Source organism: Phyllobates terribilis, unplaced genomic scaffold (genome assembly GCF_046119375.1).
Source record: "Phyllobates terribilis strain yellow unplaced genomic scaffold, ASM4611937v1 Scaffold_1__5_contigs__length_1240528914, whole genome shotgun sequence".
NCBI classification, from domain to species: Eukaryota; Metazoa; Chordata; class Amphibia; order Anura; family Dendrobatidae; genus Phyllobates; species Phyllobates terribilis.
The window spans coordinates 414971334-414998936 of NW_027362761.1; the positions used below are offsets into that span (position 1 = coordinate 414971334).

The 27603-nt window shown below is 42.3% G+C and overlaps 1 protein-coding gene across 7 annotated transcripts in view; it reads right to left on the reverse strand.

Annotated features, from left to right (window-relative positions):
• The window catches only part of COMMD10 (COMM domain containing 10), a 470400-nt gene that overhangs the window by 240143 nt on the left and 202654 nt on the right, over positions 1-27603 (reverse strand). For 3 of the 7 annotated variants that reach the window (XR_012320001.1, XM_073676982.1, XM_073676987.1), the window contains one exon: positions 999-1088. The exons of 3 other annotated variants lie outside the window; for them this stretch is intronic. Coding sequence is in view for 3 of the 4 variants with exons in the window: in XM_073676982.1 (XP_073533083.1) it covers positions 999-1088 (90 nt within the window). In the remaining variant the exon portion in view is untranslated. Of the gene's footprint in view, positions 1-998; positions 1089-22840; positions 23186-27603 lie in introns of those variants that run through there. One more of the 7 variants, XM_073677006.1, reaches the window with a different exon arrangement.

Consider the following 27603-nt stretch of genomic DNA (forward strand, 5'->3'; position numbering starts at 1 on the left):
TACCAATAATACCCCATACAAGGAACAAATACCGCCACATCATGACCAGGCCACATATTACCACCATATAGTGACCGAATAATACCACATACAAGGAACAAATACCGCCCACACCATGACCAGTCCACATATTACCATCACATAATAACCGAATAATACCACATACAAGGAACAGATACCGCCACACCATGACTAGACCACATGTTACCATCACAAAATGACCGAATAATACCACATACAAGGAACAAATACCGTCACATCATAACTAGACCACATATTACCAGAACTTAGTGACCGAATAATACCACATACAAGGAACAAATACCACCACACCATGGCCGGACCTCATATTACCATCACATAGTGATTGAATACTACAATACTAATCATTAATAAAAAAAACACAATACTAATATTACCATTAAGTGACATTATACACAGGAGCTCTGTACATAGTATACAGTGTATAGTGTAAGTGTACAGGTAATACAGTGATCACCAGTGACATTATACACAGGAGCTCTGTATATAGTGTCAGTGCACAGGTAATACAGGGATCACCAGTGACATTATACACAGGAGCTCTGTATATAGTGTCAGTGTACAGTTAATACAGTGATCACCAGTGACATTATACACAGAAGCTCTGTATAAAATGTATAGGTAATACAGTGATCACCAATGACATTATACACAGGAGCTCTGTATATACTGTCAGTGTACAGGTAATACAGGGATCACCAGTGACATTATACACAGGAGCTCTGTATATAGTGTCAGTGTACAGTTAATACAGTGATCACCAGTGACATTATACACAGAAGCTCTGTATAAAATGTATAGGTAATACAGTGATCACCAGTGACATTATACACAGGAGCTCTGTATATACTGTCAGTGTGCAGGTAATACAGGGATCACCAGTGACATTATACACAGGAGCCCTGTGTATAGTTTGTAGTGTTTAGTGTCAGTGCACAGGTAACACCCCAACTCACCAGTGACGTCTCTAGTTGAAGTCTTTCATCTTCGCTTTTCTTGTTCATCCAGCACAGACCACCATCACTTCTTCCAGCCAGGACTCGTCTCTGCAGAATATAACACATAGTTATCTAGAGCAATTTCCAGAGCACATTACCCAATTTTTCCCCAACTTCTATACTACACCAGATGAAGAAAAAGCATCATATTGTCGCCCTGCACAGTAACAGGACCCCCCACACTGAAAACCGCATCCTCAAAAATAAAATACATCACAGCAGTAATAGTATCCCTTAAATAGCCCCTACGTTAGTACTGTCCCACAACCTGCTCCCATATGTACTCCATTCTGGATCCCACATCTCATTCATGGTCCCATATGTCTTTATCCTGCCGCCATGTCTCTCCATTCTGCTCCCGTGTCTCCTCTCCATTCTGCCCCTGTGTTTCATTGCCATTCTGCCCAAGTCTCCGCTCCATTGTACCCCCATGTCTCCTCTCCATCATCATTCTGCCCCCATGTCACCTCCTCCTCATCATTCTGCCCCCAACATCTCCTCCTCCTCATCACAATTCTGCCCCCAATGTCTCCTCATCACCATTCTGCCCCCAATGTCTCCTCCTCATCATTCTGTCCCCATGTCTCCTCCTAAATCATCACCATTCTGCCCCCATGTCTACTCCTCTTCATCATCATTCTGCCCCCATGTCTCCTCATCATCATTCTGCCCCATGTCTCCTTTTCATCATCATTCTGCCCCCATGTCTCCTCTTCATCATCATTCTGCCCCCATGTCTCCTCTTCATCATCATTCTGCAGCCAAGTCTCCTCTTCATCACCATTCTGCCCATGCCTCCTCCTCTTCATCATCATTCTGCCCCCATGTCTCCACTTCACAAAAAAGTAAAAAAAAAAAAATATATACAAAAAAAGTTCTCCTTTCCTTGAAGCCACTCCAGTGTCGAAACTCCTTCGTCATCGGAGGCGCGGCTCCAGCCAGTTACAGGCCGGCAGTGACGTCATACGCCAGCGACGTGCGTGCTGACGTCAGCTGCCGGCCTGTGATTGGCTAGCAGCTGTTAACTATTGCCGTGAGGGAGCTTCCAGCAAGGTAACAGATTTAAAGTGAGCCTGCATCCGAGGACGCAAGTTCAGTTCGCTAGATCCCGGTGAGCAGAGGAGGGGCACTGTCCGGGCCCTTATGCTCACAGGGCCCCATATGCCAGTAATGGCATTAATGCCATGATGGCGGCTCAGCCTGGCATGGTCTAACAGGCCTGCCATAGCTGGCAGACCCAGATGTCATCCAAAAATGGAAAAAGTGGCTTATTTAATACTAAAATCCCACACCTATAATAGTCACACAGCAGTTGCTCCCACCAACTGGCTATAGTCCATACAAAATAGAAAAAGGCTCAACAAGTTGTTTTTCCATTTTTCAAAAAATATTTCATCTAGTATATATAAACACAAGTAATATAAATAACTTTACAGTATATTCACTACTGTGAACAAATCATCCAGACTGCAGTACAGGCTTGAGCAAGCTTCCGACTTTCAGATAAATCCGGGCTGTAGGTGATTCCTGTGCAGACATGCACTTCCATAGATTGAGCAGGAGAAACACACCTCCGGCGATATTTCGGGGGACCTCCACCTTTCTCAAGCGTCAGAGACCCCTCCGTCTCCTAGCCTCCTAAATGGTGCTATCGATATCGATTGCGCATGTAGGGGGTTAAATAGACGGGAGCAGTGCGGGTACCACTCCTGGCTGTGACTCCAGAGCTCCAGGGCTCAGCTATTACTTTATCAGAGCTTCTGGCGGCGATCACCGATTCCCACACGATCGCCATGACGTATCTATACGTCATCGATCAGGAACCACTATCAGACTATGATGTATAGATACATCAAATGCCGTGAGGAGGTTAAGGGGCTGTTCACATGTCCAGGTTTTTTACAAAAAAAAAATCATTGAGACATGTCCATTTTGATCTGGGTCAAGAAATCAATTTAACCCATACATGTCTAAGGGGCTGTGAAAATCAGGGACATTGTCTGCTTTTAACATCGCAATGGGATAATGGGTAGGAGACGCTTTGTAATTTTTTTGTTGACTCATGAGAACATCACTGATGGTAAAAATGGACACATTGAGGCAACAATGATGAAAATCTGATCAAGCACACTCATGGAAATTGTTCCATTTTTTTCACATTCGACAAAGAAATGGACGTTTGAAGGCGTCTTAACTTGTCCTCTACTGGCAATGAAAACTAAGTGAATTCACCCCTAGATTTTCTGCATTTAACATTCACTACGCAAATGGAAAGAGAAAGCTTGCACATGTAATCCAAAGTCACTCTAGTAGCTGTATCTTGATTAGATTATGCTTTTAAATTCTCAAAATCATTTCCATCTTCCTCGGGAAAAACATATGATGATGCATGCAATTGGGGCAAACGCCTACTGTTTTCTGCATTTAAAATTTTGACGGTTAAACCCTTATGAACTGCACAGCAGCGAAACCTTGGAAGAAAAAGGCAGAAGCTAAATGATGTTTTTAATTAAAAGTAAAGCATCAGCCTCGTTTTATAATTATGGGAACATGTGAAGGTTGGAGAGTTCCGGTTGAAAATGAAAGGCCTTAGGGACCAAGAAACCTAATTAAACATGGTAAAGGTAGAAGGGAGATTGAAGCCTCATTAATAACTTATGAAGGTATCTGATAAGAACTTGCCTTTGGGAGACCTAGATGCAGCCTCTTGCTAATTTATAGGCTCTTTATGATTACCTGAATGCATGCCCCGAACATGAAAGTCTGTACTAATTTTCCACACCAATCTTCAAACAAGAGCATAAAAACGAGTTCATCTCCTGTGCAACAGATGCTTCATCTTGGTGCAACTTCTGAATGTATATATATGTATATTTATGGATCCATAGACATATTAATGATATGTAAATGATGACAAAATGGAAACTAAATCTTGAAAACATCTCGATTTATTCAGTATCGAGTATGAGCGCCACACACAGAAACATGTACTTACACACCTTGGCATGTTATCAATGAGGTTATTAATGGATGTTTCAGGAATGCTCTGCCACGCTGAATGCACTTGGGCACACAAATTATCTGCTGGCAGCTCCCTTTGCAATTGCAGAACAATGACGCCTCAGATGTGTTCGAAATGAGACAAGTCTAGAACGTTGCAGGCTGTGGTGGCACATGAAGGCTATGCAAGTTGATCACAGTAGCATGAGTACCGCGCAGCCTGGCATTGTCCTGGTGAAAAACGGCTCCTGGGATGCCTTTCAAATATTATATTACATATATATATAATATTTGAAAGGCATCCCAGGAGCCGTTTTTCACCAGGACAATTCCAGGCTGCGTGTTACTCATGCTACTGTGATCAACTTGCATGGCCTTCATATTATATATATCTATATATATTATATGTACAGTCCTGTTCATCGTTATGGGCACCCATGAAGTTTAAGCATCACAGAACAGTATGACCGGAATCATGAAATCAGGGAATTATCAAGAGATATAAGAGATTTTAAGAAAACTTGGTTTAAAGTCGAAGATCATGGGTCCTCCAGCAAGATAATGGCCCAAAACACACATCCAAAAGTACACAGGAATGGTTGAGAAAGAAAAAATGGACTGTTTTAAATTGGCCAGAATTGAGTCGTGACTAGTGTTGAGCATTCCGATACTGAAATATCGGGTATCGGCCGATATTCGCGGTATCGGAATTCCGATACTTAATTCCGATACTTTTACAATATCGAATACCGGAATCGGAAGTTCCCATAATGCCTGCGCTCTGCAGTGTCTCTGAAGGATGACAAGCTGGATGGCAGCGCTCAGCTGCGATCCAGCCTGTCATCAGAATGCCATCCCAGCGTGAGAGAATTCTCCTGATTGTTTAAAAGCCGGCGGGCGGTAAAAAGCCGCCGGCTTTTAAACAATCACACAGCCCCATACTGCTTCCCCGCAGCCTCCCACCCCGATCCTCCGCTCCCCTAGCCACCTCCCATCCCGATCGTAAGTTAGGACCGGGCGGGGAGCGCAGCACCAAGGAGCGGGGAGCGAAGGACCCGGGCGGGGAAGCTGGCAGTGAAAAGACTTCACCGCCGGCTTTCCCGTTCTGTGCTGCGCTTTCCCGCCGGTTATTTCAAATGAACAGCTGAGGTATCAGGTGATGCCGATCAGCTGTTCATTTGAAGTAGCCGTGGTGCCCTCGGAGGGTTCATGTGAGTTCATGCTTGACTGCATTGCATGAACTCACATGAACTTTCCCACGGCTGCACAGGTCAGCCTCACCTCCCAGACCCGTCATGATTAGTGTGTGTGTGGGTGTCTGTGCGATGTGTGCGGGTGTGCGCGGTGTCTGAGCGATGTCTGCGGGTGTGCGCGGTGTCTGTGCGATGTCTGCCGGTGTCTGCGTGCAGGCAAACATAGGCCGATGTGACACTACTACTCCCATCGGCCTATGTCTGTCCCCCGTCCACTCGTGCCAGCAGGATCAGCTCGATGGGAGCAGTAGTTCCCATCAGCCTGATCCAGCTATTTAAACTGCCCCATGGTCCCCAATAAATGTTAAATACATGTCATTGGTGGCCAGTGGTTACCTACAATAAATTAGTTTATACATTACCTGTCCCCGCCGATCGCCACCTAAAATAAAGTAAAAAATAAAAAAATACACCTATACTCACCTAGACACCTAATTCCCCGAAGCCACCGATCTCCTGTAATAAAATATAAAATAATAAACCACAACCTTATCCTTACCCCTCCGTAGTAGTCCACGAGTGTCCCACGAAGATCTCCAGTTTAGAGCGGCCACATGGAATGTGACCGCTCTGAACCGCTGCCGCCGCTAGAATGATAGGGCCGTAAAGCAGCCCCGTCATTGCATAAGCGGGTTCGCCGGAGTTCAGGCAGCGCTGCTCCGGTTAGCTGCTTTACGGTCAAGCTGTACCGCGAGAAATTCCCACGGTACAGCAGTGCCGTAAAGGAGGTCTCCGGAGCTGCGCTGACTGAATGCACTCCGGTGACCTCAGTCAGTGGCTCCCGCTGCCGGGAGCGGACGAGTCCCCGGCAGTGTGAGCTTACAGCAGCCATGCACAGCTGTCACCATCTCCAGATGTGACAGCTGTGCATGGGAGATCAGCGCAGGAACGTGGACAGGTAAATATTTTTTTTTTAGTAAACTAAGAATTAAATAAAATGGTGTGTTTTATTTCAAATAAATTATTTTTTTCTGGGTGTAGTGTGTGTTTTTTATTTTTAACACTTTGTAGGTTAGTAATGGGGGTGTCTTATAGACGCCCATCATTACTAACCTGGGCTTCATGGCAGCTGGCACTGACATGAACCCCACCACTATTACCCCCTGCCACCGCACCAGGGCAGCGTGGAAGAGCGAGGCTAAGTGCCAGAATTGGCGCATCCTATGGATGCGCCATTTCTGGGGCGGTTGACGGATGGTGTTTCTAGCCTGGGAGGGGGCGAATATTCATGGCACCATTCCTGGGCTATTAATATCAGCCCCCAGCTGTCTGCCTAGCCTTTGCTAGCTATAAAATTAGGGGGGACCCCACGTCATTTTTTTGGGGGGGTCCCCCATTTTAATAGCTAGTAAAGGCTAGGTATTCTGCTGGGGGCTGATATTAGTAGCCTGGGAAGCTCCATGGGTATTACCCCCTTCCCAGGCTTCAAACATCTGCCCCAGCTGTCTGCTTAACCTCCGCTAGAGCCTAAAATTACGGGGAACCCTACGCCAATTTTATTTTTAATAAATCCTTTATTTTAACACTAAATGACACTTGAGGGGTTAATAAAGATGCAGTCCCTAAATTATTATTTATTTTTTAATTAATTTTTCCCAAAAATTTTGACGTGGGCTTTGCCATATTTTTGTATGCCAGCCAGGTACAGCAGGCAGGAACGGGCTGCCCCCAACTCCCAGCTGCCTATTTGTACCTGGCCGGACACAACAATATAGGGAAGCCCTTTTTTTCTTTATTATTTCATGAAATAATTAAAAAAAAAATAGACGTGGGGCTTCGCACTATATTTGTGTCCAGCCAGGTACAGCAGGCAGGAACGGGCTGCCTCCAACCACCAGCTGCCTATTTGTACCTGGCCGGACACAACAATATAGGGAAGCCCTTTTTTTTTTTATTATTTCATGAAATAATTAAAAAAATTGATGTGGGGCTTCGCCCTGTTTTTGTGTCCAGCCAGGTACAACTAGGCAGCTGGGGGCTGGAATTCGCAGCGCTGGGAGGCCCAAGCTTTCTGGGCCACCCGCGCTGCAAATTGCAGTCCGCAGCCACCCCGGAAAATGGCGCGTTCATAGAAGCGCCATCTTCTGGCGCTGTACCCAACTCATCCAGGGCCCTGGTGCGGTGGCTCACTGGGTAATAAAGGGGTTAGGGCCAGCTTGGTATTATCAGCTGGCCCTAAGCCCGAAATTCATGGGGTCACGCAAATATTAGACATGACCACCATGAATTTCTAGTAAAGTATTTAAAAAAAACACAAACACCCAGAAAAAAGTCCTTTAATTGAAATAAACACACAATTCTTTATTGTTCTAAATTAAACCATACTTACCGTCACGCCCATTCCAGCTGAAGCCAACGATCTCCTGCAATAAAAGAAAAATAATAAACCAACATCATCCTTACCTTTCCATGGTTCCCACGACAGCTTCAGCTCTGCTACATCGAGATGACAGGCTGGACCGCAGCAGAACGCTGCCATCCAGCCTGTCATCCCGCAGACACTGAGAAGCGTAGGCATGCTTGCGCTCCTCAGTGTCTCGCTGTGACGGCATAAAGATGAGCCGAGGTCATATCCAATGAACTCGGCTCACCTCATGCACGTCACTGACAGCGTGGGAGAATTCTCCTGCACTCAGCGCTTCAGCGTGAGAATTCTCCCACGCTGTCAGTGACGTGCATGAGGTCAGCTGAGTTCATTGGACATGAACTCACCTCATGCACGTCACTGACAGCGTGGGAGAATTCTCACGCTGAAGCGCTGAGTGCAGGAGAATTCTCCCACGCTGTCAGTGACGTGCATGAGGTGAGCCGAGTTCATTGGACATGACCTCGGCTCATCTTTATGCCGTCACAGCGAGACACTGAGGAGCGCAAGCATGCCTGCGCTTCTCAGTGTCCGCAGGATGACAGGCTGGATGGCAGCGTTCTGCTGCGGTCCAGCCTGTCATCTCGATGTAGCAGAGCTGAAGCTGTCCTGGGAACCATGGAAAGGTAAGGATGAGGTTGCTTTATTATTTTTCTTTTATTGCAGGAGATCGTTGGCTTCAGCTGGAATGGGTGTGATGGTGAGTATGGTTTAATTTAGAACAATAAAGAATTGTGTGTTTACTTCAATTAAAGGACTTTATTCTGGGTGTTTGTGTTTTTTTTTAACTTTGACTATGGGGTTAGTAATGGGGGTGTCTTATAGACGCCTCTCCATTACTAACCTGGGCTTGATGTCAGCTGGCATTATAAGCTGACATCAACCCCAACACTATTACCCCACTGCCACCGCAGTGGGCAGTGGGAAGAGCGAGGCAAAGTGCCAGAATTGGCGCATCCTATGGATGCGCCATTTCTGGGGCGGCTGACGGCTGGTGTTTCTAGCCTGGGAGGGGGCCAATATTCATGGCTCCCTTCCTGGGCTATTAATATCAGCCCCCAGCTGTCTGCCTAGCCTTTGCTAGCTATTAAATTAGGGGGGACCCCACGTCATTTTTTTTGGGGGGTCCCCCATTTTAATAGCTAGTAAAGGCTAGGTATTCCGCTGGGGGCTGATATTAGTAGCCTGGGAAGCTCCGTGGGTATTACCCCCTTCCCAGGCTTCAAACATCTGCCCCAGCTGTCTGCTTAACCTCCGCTAGAGCCTAAAATTAAGGGGAACCCTACGTCAATTTTTTTTCTTAAATAAATCCTTTATTTTAACACTAAATGACAAGTACAGTAATCAACACTGTCACTGTACTTCATATATATGTGACTGACATGTTTCTATCTTTCTAATCTGTGTGTGATGCTCTATTCTTTCTGTTGTAAATTGTTAGGTACCGCTGCTGAATTGCCGGCCGGCTTTTTTAAAGAGACAGTGCATGAAAACACTATTATTTTTTTAAATAAATCCTTTACACTAAATGACAAGTACAGTAACCAACACTGTCACTGTACTTCATGTATATGTGACTGACATGTTTCTATCTATCTAATCTATGTGTGAAGCTCTATTCTTTCTGTTGTAAATTGTCGGGTACCGGTGTATGCCGCTGCTGAATTGCCGGCTTTTCGCGCAATACATTCTACATTATTCTTAGTTGTTTTACTTCATGTAGAATTAACCTACAAGGAAAGAAAGGGTTTATTTTCATTCCGATATTTGTGTCCCATTGACTTGCATTGGTTTCAGGTATCGGAATCGGCGATATCCGATACTTTTTGGGTATCGGTCCGATCCAATCTGATACGATATTTCCTGATATCGGAAGGTATCGCTCAACACTAGTCGTGACCTCAATCCCATTGAAAATCTTTAGTGTAAGCTGAAATCTGCCATTGGGACAAAGAACCCTGCAAACATTCAAGAGCTTGAACAAACTGCAAAGGAAGAGGGGAAGAAAATTCCAGCTGAGAAGTACAAGAAGCTTATAGATGGCTACAAGAAACGTTTGGAGGCTGTCAGCAATGCCAAACGGTGTGCAACCAAGATTTAATTAGGGGTGCCTTAATTGCTGCACATGCTGTTTATTCTGTTTCTTCTTTGAAATTGCAACAAGGAAGTTGAAAAACAATGTTTTATTGTTGTATTACACATACATATAATATATAATAGAAAAAAATAGAAACAGTACCAGCAATATAGTTCGGGTGCCAAGCTTCCCCCAAGCAAGCACCAAACCTTATATAGTATAATAAAGGAAAATGGATGCAGCACACCATTTCAAAAAAGTGAAAAAAAATACTTTAATGGCCCATATGAACAAGCTTGAGAAAGGCTCACACCTAAAGCCGAAACGTCGCCAATATGGGCCATTAAAAAGTATTTTTTTCAATTTTTTGAAAATGGTGTGCTGCCTCCATTTTCTTTTAAATATTATATATATAGGGAAAATAAGTATACACTGCCAGTTTAGCAAGCTTTCCCACCTACAAAGAATGGAGAGATCTGTAATTTTTATCCTAGATACACTTGAACTGTGAGAGACAGAATCTATATTAAAAAAAAAATCACATTGCATGATTTTTAAATAATTAAATTGCATTTTATTGCATGAAATAAGTATTTGATCACCTACCAACCAGCAAGAATTCTGGCTCTCACAGACCTGTTAGTTTTTCTTTAAGAAGCCCTCCTTCTCTACACTCATTACCTGTATTAATTGTACCCTTTTGAACTCCTTACCTGTATAAAAGACACCTGCCACACACTCAATCAATCACACTCCAACCTCTCCATCATGGCCAAGACGAAAAAGCTGTCTAAGGACACCAGGGACAAAACTGTAGACCAGCACAAGGCTGGGATGGGCTACCGGACAATAGGCAAGCAGTTTGATAAGAAGGCAACAACTGTTGGCACAATTTTTGGAAAATGGAAGAAACACAAGATGACTGTCAATCTTCCTTGGTCTTCGGCTGCAAGATCTCGCCTTGTGGGTTAAGGATGATTCTGAGGAAGGTCAGGAATCTGCAAAGAACTACACGGGAGGACTTGGTCAATGAACTGAAGAGAAGAGAGCTGGGACCACAGTCTCAAAATTACTGTTAGTAACACACTATGCCAGCATGGATTCAAATCCTGCAGGGCACACAAGGTCCCACTACTCATGCCAGCACATGTCCAGGCCCATTTAAAGTTCACCAATAACCATCTGGATGATCTAGAGGAGGCATGGGAGAAGGTCCTGTGGTTAGATGAGACCAAAATAGAACTTTTTGGTATCAACTCCACTCGCCATGTTTGGAGGAGGAAGAAGGATGAGTGCAACCCCAAGAACACTGTCCCAACCGTGAAGCATGGTGGGGGAAACATCATACTTTGGGGGTTCTTTTCTGCAAAGAGGACAGGATGAATGCACCGAAGGGAGGATGGATGGGTTCATGTATCTCAAGATTTTAGCCAACAACCTCCTTCCTTCAGTAAGAGCATTGAAGATGGGTCATGACTGGGTCTTCCAGCATGACAATGACCCGAAGCACACAGCCAGGGCAACTAAGGAGTGGCTCCTTAAGAAGCATTTCAAGGTCCTGGAGTGGCCTAGTCAGTCTCCAGACCTGAACCCAATAGAAAATATCTGGAGGGAGCTGAGACTCAATTTTGCCCAGCGACAGCCCCGAAACTTGAAAGATCTGGAGAAGATCTGTATGGAGGAGTGAGCCAAAATCTCTGCTGCAGTGTGTGCAAACTACAGGAAATGTCTGACATCTGTAATTGCAAACAAAGGTTTCTGTACTAAATATTAAGTTCTGTTTTTCTATTGTATCAAATACTTATTTCATGCAATAAAATACAATTTAATTATTTAAAAATCATACAATGTGATTTTCTGGTTTTTATTTTTAGATTCTGTCTCTCACAGTTGAAGTGTACCTACGCTAAAAATTACAGACCTCTCCATTCTTTGTAGGTGGGAAAACTTGCAAAATTGGCAGTGTATCAAATACTTACCCCCCCTCCCCCTTCTCACTCTGAATGTCTGCCCACGTTAAAATAAAAACACTTATACTCACTTCACGTGCCGACGCTGTTCCTGCGGTGTCAGCACTCGCATTCCAGGGCTCACGTGCGGTTGTTATGTCACAGGAGCCCTGTGTCCAATCAGCGCTGGCGTCACTGTCACCACCTTCGGATGTATAAGTAATCAAGAGGAGGTGAGTGGCCAGCCGCAGCTCTCACTTCCTGTTGATTGCTTATGTCCGAAGGAAGGGACAGTGATGCCAGGTATGATTGGGCGCAGGGCTCCTGTGACAGGGGAAACAATTCAGAGTGGGAAGGGCATGTCCTAGTAGTGGACAACCCCTTAAGTTTTATACAACAACAACATTAGTTCTCTTTGGCAGTCTTTAAAGGTCCTTTATTAAGATCTAGAACGCATAATAGATGCTTACAGAACTTCCACTCTCAACAGTTACATATGTAGAAGATTCCCACCAAGGCATTGTGTAAGGGCTACAGGTAATGCAGGGAATTTTACCTATTAATAATATTCATGCTTTTTCAACCACAAGAAAAGGTTTCCAGAATATAAGTAAGCACAGTGTCTACAGCATGGACACTCCGAGGTACATTTTTGTGGTTGTCTATCTACCAATTGCCAAGTTCCTGAGGCCGCTGTGTGGTGCCATGTGTGTTTGTGTTACATCTAAATAAAAAATAACAGTACTGCACATAGTTCCAAGCAACATGGGCAGGTGGATCATTAGAACTAGCATACTTAAGGTCTACAGTCTTCAGTGATCTTAGGACATTTGCACATACGACATCTCTGCTCCTCAGTTTTTTGTTTTTCTTTTCTTTTGGCACATTATAAAAATTCCAGCGTTAAACTAATGACACAACGGAAGCCAAAAGTTTCTATGGTATGAGCTTTTTGTTTAGTGGCAATATTTCTGTCAGACTGAGAAATATGAATGCAACTTTTTCCGTTCGGGAATGGGTATCCACAAAGTGCAAAGCTTTTTTAGTCATTCTGGCTAGGACGTGAAACACATGGTTGGACACAAGGACAACTGAACTTAGCTTCAAAGTTTAATAGTATAACAAGTGATGTTCTTTAAGCGCATGATAAGTGATGTTTTATGTTAGTGATATAATGCAACTTTACTTGAACAACACAAAGATCACAGTTTTGCATTGCAACATTGCATTTATAGAGGACCTGTCACCAGGTCAACAGTGGCGGTTTGGGCCTTACCTTAATTCTGCCGTATGCCTGAGTTTTCAGTGTTTTTTTTTTAATCTATTATATGGTTTCAGATGAGTCTCTTTATTTAGTGCTATTATTTATGATCTTTACCAAGGGAGTATTGTTCACAGGGTAATAATATTGAGCAGCTTAAAAACCCACCCACGAGGAACCCTGTAAGATACGGCCCCTTGTTAACGACCATTACAATTAGCACTACATAAAAAGGCACATATCTCTGGAACTGCAGAGCAAATTAAAGAACAAAACAAACAAGAAAAAAAATGTAATCATAAGAGGAGCAACGTGAATAAAACAATAGCAAAAACTGGTTAGTTTTGACCTGGTGACAGATCCTCTTTAATGAATGTCAATATGGTCACTTTGTGGCATGTGACATAATGAGATCACAATGCAACTGGGGCCAAAATCGAAAAATGCTGGATTACAGGACTCGGCTGCTATAGATTTTTTTTTTTTCACAGCCAAATGACAGCTCTAATATAGTATACAAAAGCAAACTGACAAATTGTATAACGCATCTTGTACAACCGTAAAGAAATTTGTGATTTTGGCATAGGAGAGAGTCATTTTTAAAGACTCTCTTCAATGCCGAAATCGCTAATTTCTTTATGGTTGTGCACGGACGTTGTTGGGTCTGCCAAAACACATCCCTGTATTAAAAAAAAAAATAATAATCCTGCCAACGTAACACAGTAGATGCTGACCTGGTATACATGGCAAGGTGTTACTGAAATCATGCCACTTCTCAAAATGCACTTTGTGACTGTTGCTAGAAGGGGATGTGAAACCCCATTTATTTCCAAACAAATCTCAGTTGTTAACAAAGAAAAAAAAGTACAATTACATGCAATAAATCCACAAAGCTTTCATCACTACAGAGACAACTATGCAATGTCTAGCACTTCCAACACTATCCTATTGAGCTTTGTCAATTGACGTATCATTAAAATATTTATCTTGCATACTTTACACACCTACAGGAAGCAGACATCAAACAAGAAACTCTAGACAGATACTATTTTTAGTATTTAAGAACAGAATTCCTGTGAAATAAACGGACGTTACCATCATTATTAAAACTGGTTTTGCTATGTATTGTCACCTGCGATATGAATAGGTCTCTTTGTGTGAATCCGTTTTATGTACTGCAGCCACTATGAGCTGCAGGAGAGTTAAAGGACAAAAGCTATTGAACTGCCGCATTGTCTATGAAATACTAAAATATTGTGAATTTAATCAGGAAATGTTTTATGACACTACTCATGACTTTAATACAAGACACATGTCCTTTGGCAACCACATCAAATTACTCTAATGCTTGCTGAGCATTATTTATTGTTTAAACTGCCTATGTAGCGCCAACAAGCCAACACCATAATGCAGCTTCGCGGCGTGATTTATCATACACATGCTGTAATACCCTCATTAATACCCAGATATACTATGGCTCCTGACTGGACAAATAGATATGGACAAAATGTCTTATTTATTTTACTGGAGGGTTAAAAATAAAAAGTATGCACTGAACATGTCAACTAAGATAATGAACGCTTAAAATACAATATCGACAACTCAATTTCATATTGAGGATTTTCCCTTCCAGAATCTGATTAATGGAAAGATTAAAACATCATAAATTGAAAAGATTTTTTCACTATTACTATATTAATGACTTGTACTTTGGGCAGGACATCAACAGCAGCTGGTGGGGGGTCTGATCTGACGTTGATCTGAAGTACCCAAGAGCAGCCACTACGTAGTGAGACACAAGAGCGGTGGTTTTCTACTCCATATACTGATTTCATCCAGCTACTGCTATTCGGTCGGGGTGATGGGTAAAGGGACTATGACAGCAGGTTTTTGGTACCACATCTGAAAACAGCATAATGTAGGGAAATACACCTTGATTCCAGCAATGTATCACTTAGTTTACTTATGCTGCAGTTGTGATATCATCATAGTTGTCTCTATTGTAGATGTAGCAGTGCTCAGAAAGCTGACCCCGTCCCACTTAGCCCACTAAGTAACAGCTTTCTATGAACATTGTATATTGACAGTGAGTGTGATGTGGGCATGGTTGGACAAGGAAAGTCTTGAGGTTTTATGAAAGCAATAAAACTGCACCTGTTTAGACCAAACCGCATTGCCTGTGTGAATGCTATCTAATGCCTACCTGAGAGAGTGAATCCCCACAATAAATATATATATTTATTTATAATGTACGGTTCCAGCTTTTTGGGAGCCGTTGGATACGCACAGGTATAGGGTTTTTATATCGAAACAGCATAAAGTTTAATGTCCGTCATAAACTGTAAAGCTCCAAAAAGAAAACCGTTTTTCTCCAGTACAAATGAATAACAAGCAGTCCTTTCTTCAGACTCAATGAAACAGAGTAAATGTAGCAGCTTCACCAATTTCGGTATTAGAGCCCAAGCAGTTTTTAAACGAGTTCACCAAACACATCACTGTGCAGCTCCGGCCCAAATACCACACTATTGAGCTAACCCATCTGATGTGATTAGACCTGTAAGCACCGGGCTGGATTATAGGAACAAAATTTTCTTTCCACCCAGGCTCTTTTGGTCTCTCCAAAATCCCAGACCCAAAATCCAGTTAAATTAAATCTTCTCAATAATCTACTGTTACTCATACAGACTACACATTATAAAGACCAACCACCTCAGTGACACATCTGCTATTCAGGACTTTACCTCATCCTGCTGCTATATATACAGTACAGACCAAAAGTTTGGACACACCTTCTCATTTAAAGATTTTTCTGTATTTTCTTGACTATGAAAATTGTACATTCACACTGAAGGCATCAAAACTATGAATTAACACATGTGGAATTATATACTTAACAAAAAAGTGTGAAACAACTGAAAATATGTCTTATATTCTAGGTTCTTCAAAGTAGCCACATTTTGCTTTGATGACTGCTTTGCACACTCTTGGCATTCTCTTGATGAGCTTCAAGTGGTAGTCATCGGAAATGATTTTCACTTCACAGGTGTGCCCTGTCAGGTTTATTAAGTGGGATTTCTTGCCTTATAAATGGGGTTGGGACCATCAGTTGTGTTGTGCAGAAGTCAGGTGGATACACAGCTGATAGTTCTACTTAATAGACTGTTAGAATTTGTATTATGGCAAGAAAAAAGCAGGTAAGTAAAAAAGTAATGATGGCCACTTGTTTTTCAAGAAATGAAGGTCAGTCAGTCTGAAAAATTGGGAAAACTTTGAAAGTGTCCCCAAGTGCAGTTGCAAAAAACATCAAGCGCTACAAAGAAACTGACTCACATGAGGACCGCCCCAGGAAAGGAAGACCAAGAGTCACCTCTGCTTCTGAGGATAAGTTTATCCGAGTCACCAGCCTCAGAAATCGCAGGTTAACAGCAGCTCAGATTAGAGACCAGGTCAATGCCACACAGAGTTCTAGCAGCAGACACATCTCTACAACAACTGTTAAGAGGAGACTTTGTGCAGCAGGCCTTCATGGTAAAATAGCTGCTAGGAAACCACTGCTAAGGACAGGCAACAAGCAGAAGAGACTTGTTTGGGCTAAAGAACACAAGGAATGGACATTAGACCAAAGCACCAATTTCCACTGGTCTAATGAGTCCAAATTTGAGATCTTTGGTTCCAACCACCGTGTCTTTGTGCGACGTAGAAAAGGTGAACGGATGGACTCTACATGCCTGGTTCCCACCATGAAGCATGGAGGAGTAGGTGTGATGGTGCTTTGCTGGTGACACTGTTGGGGATTTATTCAAAATTGAAGGCATACTGAACCAGCATGGCTACCACAGCATCTTGCAGCGGCATGCTAGTCCATCCAGTTTGCGTTTAGTTGGACCATCATTTATTTTTCAACAGGACAATGACCCCAAACACACCTCCAGGCTGTGTAAGGGCTATCTGACCAAGAAGGAGAGTGATGGGGTGCTACGCCAGATGACCTGGCCTCCACAGTCACCAGACCTGAAGCTAATCGAGATGGTTTAGGGTGAGCTGGACCGCAGAGTGAAGGCAAAAGGGCCAACAAGTGCTAAGCATCTCTGGGAACTCCTTCAAGATTGTTGGAAGACCATTTCCGGTGACTACCACTTGAAGCGCATCAAGAGAATGGCAAGAGTGTGCAAAGCAGTCATCAAAGCAAAAGGTGGCTACTTTGAAGAACCTAGAATATGACATATTTTCAGTTGTTTCACACTTTTTTGTTAAGTATATAATTCCACATGTGTTAATTTATAGTTTTGTGAGAAGGTGTGTCCAAACTTTTGGTCTGTACTGTATATATATATATATATATATATATATATATATATATATATATATATATATATATATATATATATATATATATATATATATATATATACATACATACACACACACAGCATTGTGAAAGTATTTGGCCCCCTTGAACTTTTCTACCTTTTGCCACATTTCTGACTTCAAACATAAAGATATAAAATTCTAATTTTTTGGGGAAGAATCAACAAGTGGGACACAATCGTGAAGTGGAACGACATTTATTGGATATTTTAAACTTTTTTTAACAAATTAAAAACTGAAAAGTGGGGAGTGCAATATTATTCGGCCCCTTTACTTTCAGTGCAGCAAACTCATTCCAGAAGTTGAGTGAGGATCTCTGAATGATCCAATGTTGTCCTAAATCACTGGTAATGATAAATAGAATCCACTTGTGTGTAATCAAGTCTCCATATAAATGCACCTGCTCTGTGATAGTCTCAGGGTTCTGTTTCAAGTGCAGAGAGCATCATGAAGACCAAGGAACACACCAGGCAGGTCCGAGATACTGTTGTAGCGAAGTTTAAAGCCGGACTTGGATACAAAAAGATTTCCCAAGTTTTAAACATCTCAAGGAGCACTGTGCAAGCGATCATATTGAAATGTAAGGAGTATCAGACCACTGAAATCTACCAAGACCCGGCCGACCCTCTAAACTTTCATCTCGAACAAGAAGAAGACTGATCAGAGATGCAGCCAAAAGGCCCATCATCACTCTGGATGAACTGCAGAGATCTACAGCTGAGGTGGGAAAGTCTGTCCATAGGACAACACTGCACAAATCTGGCCTTTATGGAAGAGTGGCAAGATGAAAGCCATTTCTCAAAGATATCCATAAAAAGTCTCGTTTGAAGTTTGCCACAAGCCACCTGGGAGACACGCCAAACATGTGGAATAAGGTGCTCTGGTCAGATGAAACCAAAATCGAACTTTTTGGCCACAATGCAAAACGATATGTTTGGCGTAAAAGTAACAGCTCATCACCCTCAAAACACCATCCCCACTGTCAAACATGGTGGTGGCAGCATCATGGTTTGGGCCTGCTTTTCTTCAGCAGGGACAGGGAAGATTGTTAAAATTGATGGGAAGATGGACGGAGCCAAATACAGGACCATTCTGGAAGAAAACCTGTTGAAGTCTGCAAAAGACCTGAGACTGGGATGGAGATTTATCTTCCAACAAGGCAATGATCCCAAACATAAAGCAAAATCTACACTGAAATGGTTCAAAAATAAAAGTATCCAGTTGTTAGTATGGCCAAGTCAAAGTCCAGACCTGAATCCAATCGAGAATCTGTGAAAAGAGCTGAAAACTGCTGTTCACAAACGCCCTCCATCCAACCTCAATGAGCTCGAGCTGTTTTGCAAGGAAGAATGGGCAAGAATTTCAGCCTCTCGATGTGCAAAACTGATAGAGACGTACCCCAAGCGACTTGAAGCTGTAATCGCAGCAAAAGGTGGCGATACAAAGTATTAACTCACGGGGGCCAAATAATATTGCACGCCCCACTTTTCAGTTTTTAATTTGTTAAAAAAGTTTAAAATATCCAATAAATTTCGTTCCACTTCACGATTGTGTCCCACTTGTTGTTGATTCTTCCCTAAAAAATTAGAATTTTATATCTTTACGTTTGAAGCCAGAAATGTGGCAAAAGGTAGAAAAGTTCAAGGGGGTCAAATACTTTCACAATGAAATGTACAAATGTGTGGACATTTTTGGTGGGAAATCAGCATCTAACAACGTACCTGTATTGGAATAGTATATCTGGCCTGCACTTTTAAATAAATTATACTTTGATGAATACATACAGTATACACATGTCCTTGGACATAACCATGGTAACCAGAATAAAAACATTAACCATTTGCATGTCTGCATTCAAAGAACTAAACAAATGATGCACAATATATTTTCATAGAAGAAATGAGAATACAGAATTACAGTATTAATACTATACAACAGCTAGAGCCACTTGTGGTAAATTGGTCCTGATTCGACTTCAATGATGTAGTCCCAAATGTCTGACTGTGTGCATCTTTTCTCCCCATAGGGAAGAATTCTAGGTACCGTATATTGTAATTGGGCTTTTAAAGATTTAACATGAGTTTATGGGTCCATGTGTAAGTGAGGGTTTATTTAAAGGTTTCAAAACATCAATTATGTTCAGAAAGTTCTCGAAATGAGGCGTTAACAAGGAATTATTGAGGATGTGGAGGAACGGATAGCAAGTACCAATTGAAATCTTGTTGTCAAAATACTGCCAATACTAGAAAGTTTTCAATTAATTCCTTTCTGAGTTAAAATTTACACCATCAGGGTATACAACAATCAGCTATACAGTTGTGCTCAAAAGTTTACATACCCCGGCAGAATTTTTCCTTTCACGACCTAGTTTCAGAGAATATGAATGATAACCAAAAAAGTTTTCCTCCACTCATGGTTATTCGTTGGGTGAAGCCAATTATTGTCAAACTACTGTCTTTTCTCTTTTTAAATCTTAATGACAACCAAAAACATCCAAATGACCCTGATCAAAAGTTCACATACCCGAGTTCTTAATACCGTGTATTGCCTCCTCTAACATCAATGACAGCTTGAAGTCTTTTGTGGTAGTTGTGGATGAGGTTCTTTATTTTCTCAGATAGTAAAGCTGCCAATTCTTCTTGGCAAAAAGCCTCCAGTTCCTGTAAATTCCTGGGCTGTCTAGCATGAACTGTGTGCTTGAGATCTCCCCAGAGTGGCTCAATGATATTGAGGTCAGGAGACTGAGATGGCCACTTCAGAACCTTCACTTTGTTCTGCTGTAGCCAATGACAGGTCGACTTGGCCTTGTGTTTTGGATCGTTGTCATGTTGGAACGTCCAAGTACGTCCCATGTGCAGCTTCCGGGCTGATGAGTGCAAATTTGCTTCCAGTATTTGCTAATAACGTGCTGCATTCATCTTTCCTTCAACGTTTACCAAGTTTTCTGTGCATTTGTAGTTCACACATCTCCAAAACATCAGTGATCCACCTCTGTGCTTTACTGTAGGAATGGTGCTCTTTTCATCATAGGCTTTGTTGACCTCTCTCCAATTGTAACGTTTATGGTTGTGGCCAAAAAGTTAAATTTTGGTCTCATCACTCCAAATTACCTTGTTCCAGAAGTTTTGAGGTTTGTCTCTGTGCCGTTTGGCATATTGTAGGTGAGATATTTTGTGGAATTTGCACAGTAATGGCTTTCTTCTGGCGACTCGACCATGCAGCCCATTTTTCTTCAAGTGTCTCCTTATTGTGAATCTTGAAACAGCCACATCGCTAATTTTCAGAGAGTCCTGAATTTCAGCTGATGTTATTTGTAGGATTTTCTTTGCATCCCGTACAATTTTCCTGGCAGTTGTGGCCGAAATTTTTGTTGGTCTACCTGACTGTGGTTTGGTTTTTACAGAGCCCTTGATTTTCCATTGGTTAATCACAGTTTGAACGCTGCTGACTTGCATTATCAATTCCTTGGATGTTTTTTTGTATCATTTTCTTGTGTTATACAGTTCAACTACCTTTTCCCGTAGATCTGTTGACAATTCTTTGGCTTTCTACATGACTCACAATCCAAAAACGTCAGTGCCTGGATGAAAGATGCAAGAGTCTGTCTGGATCCCAGAAACTTACTCAGCTTTTATGCACACACACTGATTACAAGCAAACGGGTCACAGGTGAGGATGTTTACCTTTAGCAGCCATGCAAACCCATTTGTGTCAAATTCTGTGCATGTTATCAGGTCAAAATTACCAGGGTATGTCAACTTTTGATCAGGGTCATTTGGATGTTTTTGGTAGTCATTAAGATTTAAAAAGAGAAAACATAGTAGTTTGACAATAAATGGCTTCACCAATCCAATAACCATGAGTGGAGAAAAACTTTTTTGGTTATCATTCATATTCTCTGAAACAAGGAGGCCAAGAAAGGAAAAATGTTGCTGGGGTATGTAAAAGTTTGAGCAGCACAACTGTAATATTAAAACCACCTGCCTAATATTGTGTAGGTCCTTGTGCTGCCAAAACTGCTCTGACCAGATGAAGTATAGATTCCACAAGACCTCTGAAGGTGTCCTAAGGTATTTGACACAAAGACATTAGCAGCATGTCACTAAGTCCTGAAAATAGCGAGGTAGGGCTCTCATATCGGGCTTGTCTTGACAGTACATCACACAGTTGTTTCAATAGAATGAGATCTCGTGAATTTGAAGCCAAGTGAACATTTTAGACTCTCGGTCATGTTCACAAACCATTTCCGAATACTTTTTCCAGTGTAGCAGGCTACTTTATCCTAATGAAAGAATTAACACCATACAATTGCCAGTAGTACTTCATATGCAACAATGCTTAGGTAGTTGGTATAAGTGACCTTAACATCCACTTAAATGCCTGGATCCAGGTTTCACAGAACATTGCCCAGAGCGTCACACTCTCTCTGCTGGGTGCTGTATTCCATTGTTTTACTGTTTCCTGGTGACATCTCTTCCGCATGCACCCTGCGATCCACATGATGGAAAAGAAAACATTATTCCTCAGACAAGGCTGTCATGATTCCGCCTATCGGTGTGTCTAGAAGCATTGAGTGATAATTCAGCTGTCCAATCTAGGACAGGGGCGTGCTGAGCTGTCAGTATGGTGATTGAGACAGCTCAGCCATCCAAACAGGGCCGGTGCGTGATGGGGCTTAATACATGTGTCTGCTATTTGAGTGTTTACCTGCCTATTTAGCTGGCTCTCTGCCTCCAATTAGTGCCAGTTAAAGCTTAGCTCAAATGATGTGCGCTTGCTCGGTTCTCTGTGTTCCTGTGTTTGATCTTTGTTGCACGACCTAGGACCTTGCCTTTCTCCATTCGATTGCCTTGCCCTTTTGTTTTGATCTGCTACCAACCCAGGATTCTAACCTCGAACTGTGAGTGGACTATGCCTTTGCCTTATCCCTTTGTTTATTAAGAGCCCTCTTGGTATCTGACCCCGGACCTCTTAGGTACCCAGCCTCACTCAGTCTTGTCCGTGAGTAGTGACTAGCGTCACAAAGGCCACCTTTTTCCATTGCTCCATGGTGAAGTTATGATGCTCTGGTGCCCATTGTAAATGCTTTCAGTGGAGGACAGGATGGCTTTCACAACACCCTTGTATAGTACCAGTTAAAAGTTTGGACAAATCTATTCATGCAATAGTTTTCCTTGTTCTTATTGGAATGTGTTTATTGTAGATTCAGACTGAAGGCAGCAAAACCATGAAAGAACACATATAGAAACAAGACAAAAGAAACATGTGACACAAACCAAAATATACAGTGGTGTGATAAAGTGTTTCCCCTTTCCTGATTTCATATTCTTTTGCATGTTTGTCACACTTAAAGGTTTCAGATCACAAAACAAATTTAAATATTAGACAAAGATAACACAAGTAAACACAAAATGCAGTTTTTAAATTAATGTCTTTATTATTAATGGAAAAAGAAATCCAAACCTGCAGGGCCCTGTGTGAAAAAATGATTGCCCCCCCCCCACGTTAAAACATAAATTAACTGTGGTTTATCACATATTTGTGAAGCTGAATCAATTTCCCTAGGCACACTCAGGCTTGATTACTGCCACACCTGTTCTCAATCAAGAAATCACTTAAATAGGACATGCCTGACAAAGTGAAGTACACCAAAAGATCCTCAAAAGCTAGACCAGGTTTCCAATAGTATTGATGAGGTGCTGAGCACTGGTTGACTTCTTTGCATTTAGTCTATGGTCCAACTCATCTCAAACCATCTTAATTGGGCTGAGGTCGGGAGATTATGTAACCCATGTCATCTGACGCAGCACTCCACCCTTCTCCTTGATCACATAACCCTTATATAGCCTGGAGGTGTGTTTGGGTCATTGTCCTGTTGAAACACAAATCATGGTCCCAGTAAGTGCATATCAGATGGGAATGCATGTCACCGCAGAATGCTGTGGTAAGTATGCCTTGAATATGGAAGAAATCACCAAAAGTGTCACCAACAAAACAACCCATCATCGCACCTTCCACTTCGTGATTCATGATGAGCACCACACATGTCGGAACCATATACTCATCTTTTCTGTCTCACTAAGACATGGCGGCTGGTATAAACAATTCCAAATTTTCACTTAACAGATTACAGTACAAATTTCTATTGTTTTAACATCCAGTCTTATTGTTGCTTGTCCCAAACATGCCTCTTCTTCTTGTTTGCTGTCCTCAGTAGTGGCTTCTAAGCAGCAATTTGATCAAAAAGACCTAGGACTCCCAGTCTCATCTTGACAGATTATGTTGAGATGTACCTGCTACTTGATGTCTGTGCATCATTTATGAGGGCTGTTATCAGAGGTGTTGATAATTTGAGGCTCTGAACTCTGATCCAAAGACATACTGATAGGGAATCTAGATTGTGAGCCCCAATGGGGACAGTGCCGATAATGTCTGTAAAGCGCTGCGGAATATGTTAGCGCTATATAAAAATAAAGATTATTATTATTATTACCTTATCCTCTGCAGCTGAGGTAATTATTGGTCTTCCTTTCCTGTGGCAGTATTTATGACAGCCAGTTTTATCATAGCATTTGATAATTTTCATCAATGCATTTGAAGATACCTTCAAGGTACGAGCAATTTTCAGACTGACTGACCTTAATATCTTAAAGTTATGATTAAGTCATTTACCTTTACTTGAGTGTTTTTTTGGCATATTCTGGCTTATAACGGTGGTAGAATGGAGCTCAGAACTGCATGGAACAGTGTGACAACACTCATTGTCTTTAAAACACACACTTGATGGTTGCAAACACTATCTGAAAGCCGGTGATTCCACAAATTAACCCTTAATAAGGCATAACTGTTCAATGTAAGCCATTCAAGGTGACTGATGAAACTGATTGAGAGACTAAGCGGTGGAACCTAAGGCTTGACACATATTCTGGCTTGTTTAACACATTTTTCTTTACACCTTGTTTAGATGCGTGTTCTTTCATGGTTTTGCATCCTTCATTCTGAACCTACAATGCACATTCCAGTAAGAAAAACACCCCAAAAAACATAGCATGAACACACGAGTCCAAATTTTTGATCAGTAATGCACATCATTGATTCCTTGGCAACAAAAATTCTTTCATCGGTTCCCCAGTGATTCTTCTCTGGCGCACTTATGGAACAGTTAGTAAGCACTGTACACCAGTAAAAAACCAAATTTGTTACCGGCATACAATTTTGGAAGATGCTCTGACCCAATCGTCAATCCTTCGTGATTTGGAACTTATCAGTGTTGCTGAAAATCCTTGCACTCATCCATTTTCCCTGCTTCCGACATATTAACTTCAATACCTGGCTGTTCATTTGCTTTCTAATATATCTAAACCCTTTGACAAGTGCTATATTTACAAGATAATTTGGTCCTTGCGAAAGTTGCTCAGATTCTTATGCTTATCTATTTCTCCTATTCTCAGGACACAAAGTTCAATGACACGAATGACTGTTCGCTCTCTGCCCAATACATCATACCGTTTGATGGGTACCATAGTCAGAAAATAATCAATTTTTTCACTTAACTTGTCAGAGGTTTTAATATTATGACTGATAAAGAAACAGGAAAGGAGCCCATGGCATGAAAGGAGCTCATGGCACTGGTGCATGTTGCAGCTTACGATATTGGCGACATTGTGGCCAGTAGTTGCACACACAAGAGTATTCGTCTCCCCAGGAAGATAAGCAGTTGACAAGTAGTTTTTTGAATGTTTTATGCTCATTCCTGTTTGCATCTTACCTAAGTAAACTATATCTCTTCAGTAAGAGACTGTGTGAACCTTCTTATCCTTACAAATCCGTTCTCCTACAGGACTTTGGAATTCATTAACTCCCTTCTATTCCCAATATTGTTGTTGAGGTGTGTTTTGAAGCATAAAACTTTCTTCGGTAGGTCTAGAAAGCCTGTCTTCTGTGATTAATTAGTAAAAAAAAAAAAGAAAAATGTCCTGCACAACTATAAAAAGTTGTTGCCTTTAATTGTTTTATAGTTTTCATTACAGCCAATAGTCTCTTAATACTGAAATTATGTATTGACGATATTTTTACAATATCCATGTAAAGGAGACACAAAAATACTCTGTTGGCAGATTAAGGTGTGCAGTCAGCATGGGATAAGTAAACTGCAAAAGTTGCTTACATACAGTGCAAAATGCCTAATAAATTAAAGTTTAAATGTCTTGTAAATACCAGAAGTTCGTTTTACAGCAATAAACATTACATCAGGTAACCACCAAGACTATTATATGTGACTTATTGCCGAGACCTGGCATCTTCTTGTCCAGACTAATAAGGACTCTAATGGCTAATCTGTCTACATATGCGGTGATAAAACGAATAATGATTTATAACTAGGTTATTCAGGAGACTCGGAAAGCTGGGAGATGACCATCGTGGGAACTGTAAGTACTACTGTTTCCTAACATAGAACGCAGAGAGCCAACATAGGACCTACATATATGACCAAGTTTAAATGGGCTGTCCAAGTTTTACTAGAGTAAGGCAGGGATCAGCTGATTGCTGCAGGTCTGGCTTCAGACAGCGGCCATAACAGCCGCAGCTAGCCATATATCTGCCACCGGCCATAACAGCTGCAGCTAGTCATACATCTGCCACCGGCCATAACAGCTGCAGCTAGCCATACATCTGCCACCGGCCATAACAGCTGCAGCTAGTCATACATCTGTCAGCGGCCATAACAGCTGCAGCTAGCCATACATCTGCCACCGGCCATAACAGCTGCAGCTAGTCATACATCTGTCAGCGGCCATAACAGCTGCAGCTAGCCATATATCTGCCACCGGCCATAACAGCTGCAGCTAGCCATATATCTGCCAGCGGCCATAACAGCTGCAGCTAGCCATACATCTGCCAGCGGCCATAACAGCTGCAGCTAGCCATATATCTGCCACCGGCCTTAACAGCTGCAGCTAGCCATACATCTGCCAGCGGCCATAACAGCTGCAGCTAGCCATACATCTGCCAGCGGCCATAACAGCTGCAGCTAGCCATACATCTGCCAGCGGCCATAACAGCTGCAGCTAGCCATACATCTGCCAGCGGCCATAACAGCTGCAGCTAGCCATACATCTGCCAGTGGCCATAACAGCTGCAGCTAGCCATACATCTGTCAGCGGCCATAACAGCTGCAGCTAGCCATATATCTGCCACCGGCCATAACAGCTGCAGCTAGCCATACATCTGCCAGCGGCCATAACAGCTGCAGCTAGCCATACATCTGCCAGCGGCCATAACAGCTGCAGCTAGCCATACATCTGCCAGTGGCCATAACAGCTGCAGCTAGCCATACATCTGCCAGCGGCCATAACAGCTGCAGCTAGCCATACATCTGCCAGCGGCCATAACAGCTGCAGCTAGCCATACATCTGCCAGCGGCCATAACAGCTGCAGCTAGCCATACATCTGCCAGCGGCCATAACAGCTGCAGCTAGCCATACATCTGCCAGTGGCCATAACAGCTGCAGCTAGCCATACATCTGTCAGCGGCCATAACAGCTGCAGCTAGCCATACATCTGCCAGCGGCCATAACAGCTGGGGCTAGCCATACATCTGCCAGCAGCCATAACCGCTGGGGCTAGCCATACATCTGCCAGCAGCCATAACAGCTGGGGCTAGCCATACATCTGCCAGCGGCCATAACAGCTGCATCTAGCCATACATCTGCCAGCAGCCATAACAGCTGCAGCTAGCCATACATCTGCCAGTAGTTGCAGCTAGGGGGTAAATGTACCATTACATGTCACACATTCAAATGAATGGCCAATCATCTATAACCGAGCCAGAGTTGAATATTCCTACAAAGGGATAATATAGAAGAGGATATTCCCCAATGACATTCACTTTCTCAAACAAGGGGCAATTATTTTAAGGAACTTTTGACCTTTTTGTTAGGTGCAAATGCTCTTTAATGGCTTTAAATGTAAAATAGACAAAGTCTTAAAAAAAGTAAAAGAAAACACTTACTCTACATGTCATAGTAAATATCTGACTTTGCGCTAATATCTTTAAAGGACCAACATATTCTTGAGAACCTTACAAATGGGGAAGTGACAATGAAGAAAAATTACTTAAAGGGAATCTGTCATTAGGTTTATGCTACCCCATCTGAGAGCAGCATAATGTAGGGGTAGAGACTCTGATTCCAGCAATACATCACTTACTGGGCAGCTTGCAGTCATTTTGATAAAATCATGGTTCTATCTGCTGTAGATCTTCCAGTTCTCTGAATTCTGAGCTCTGTA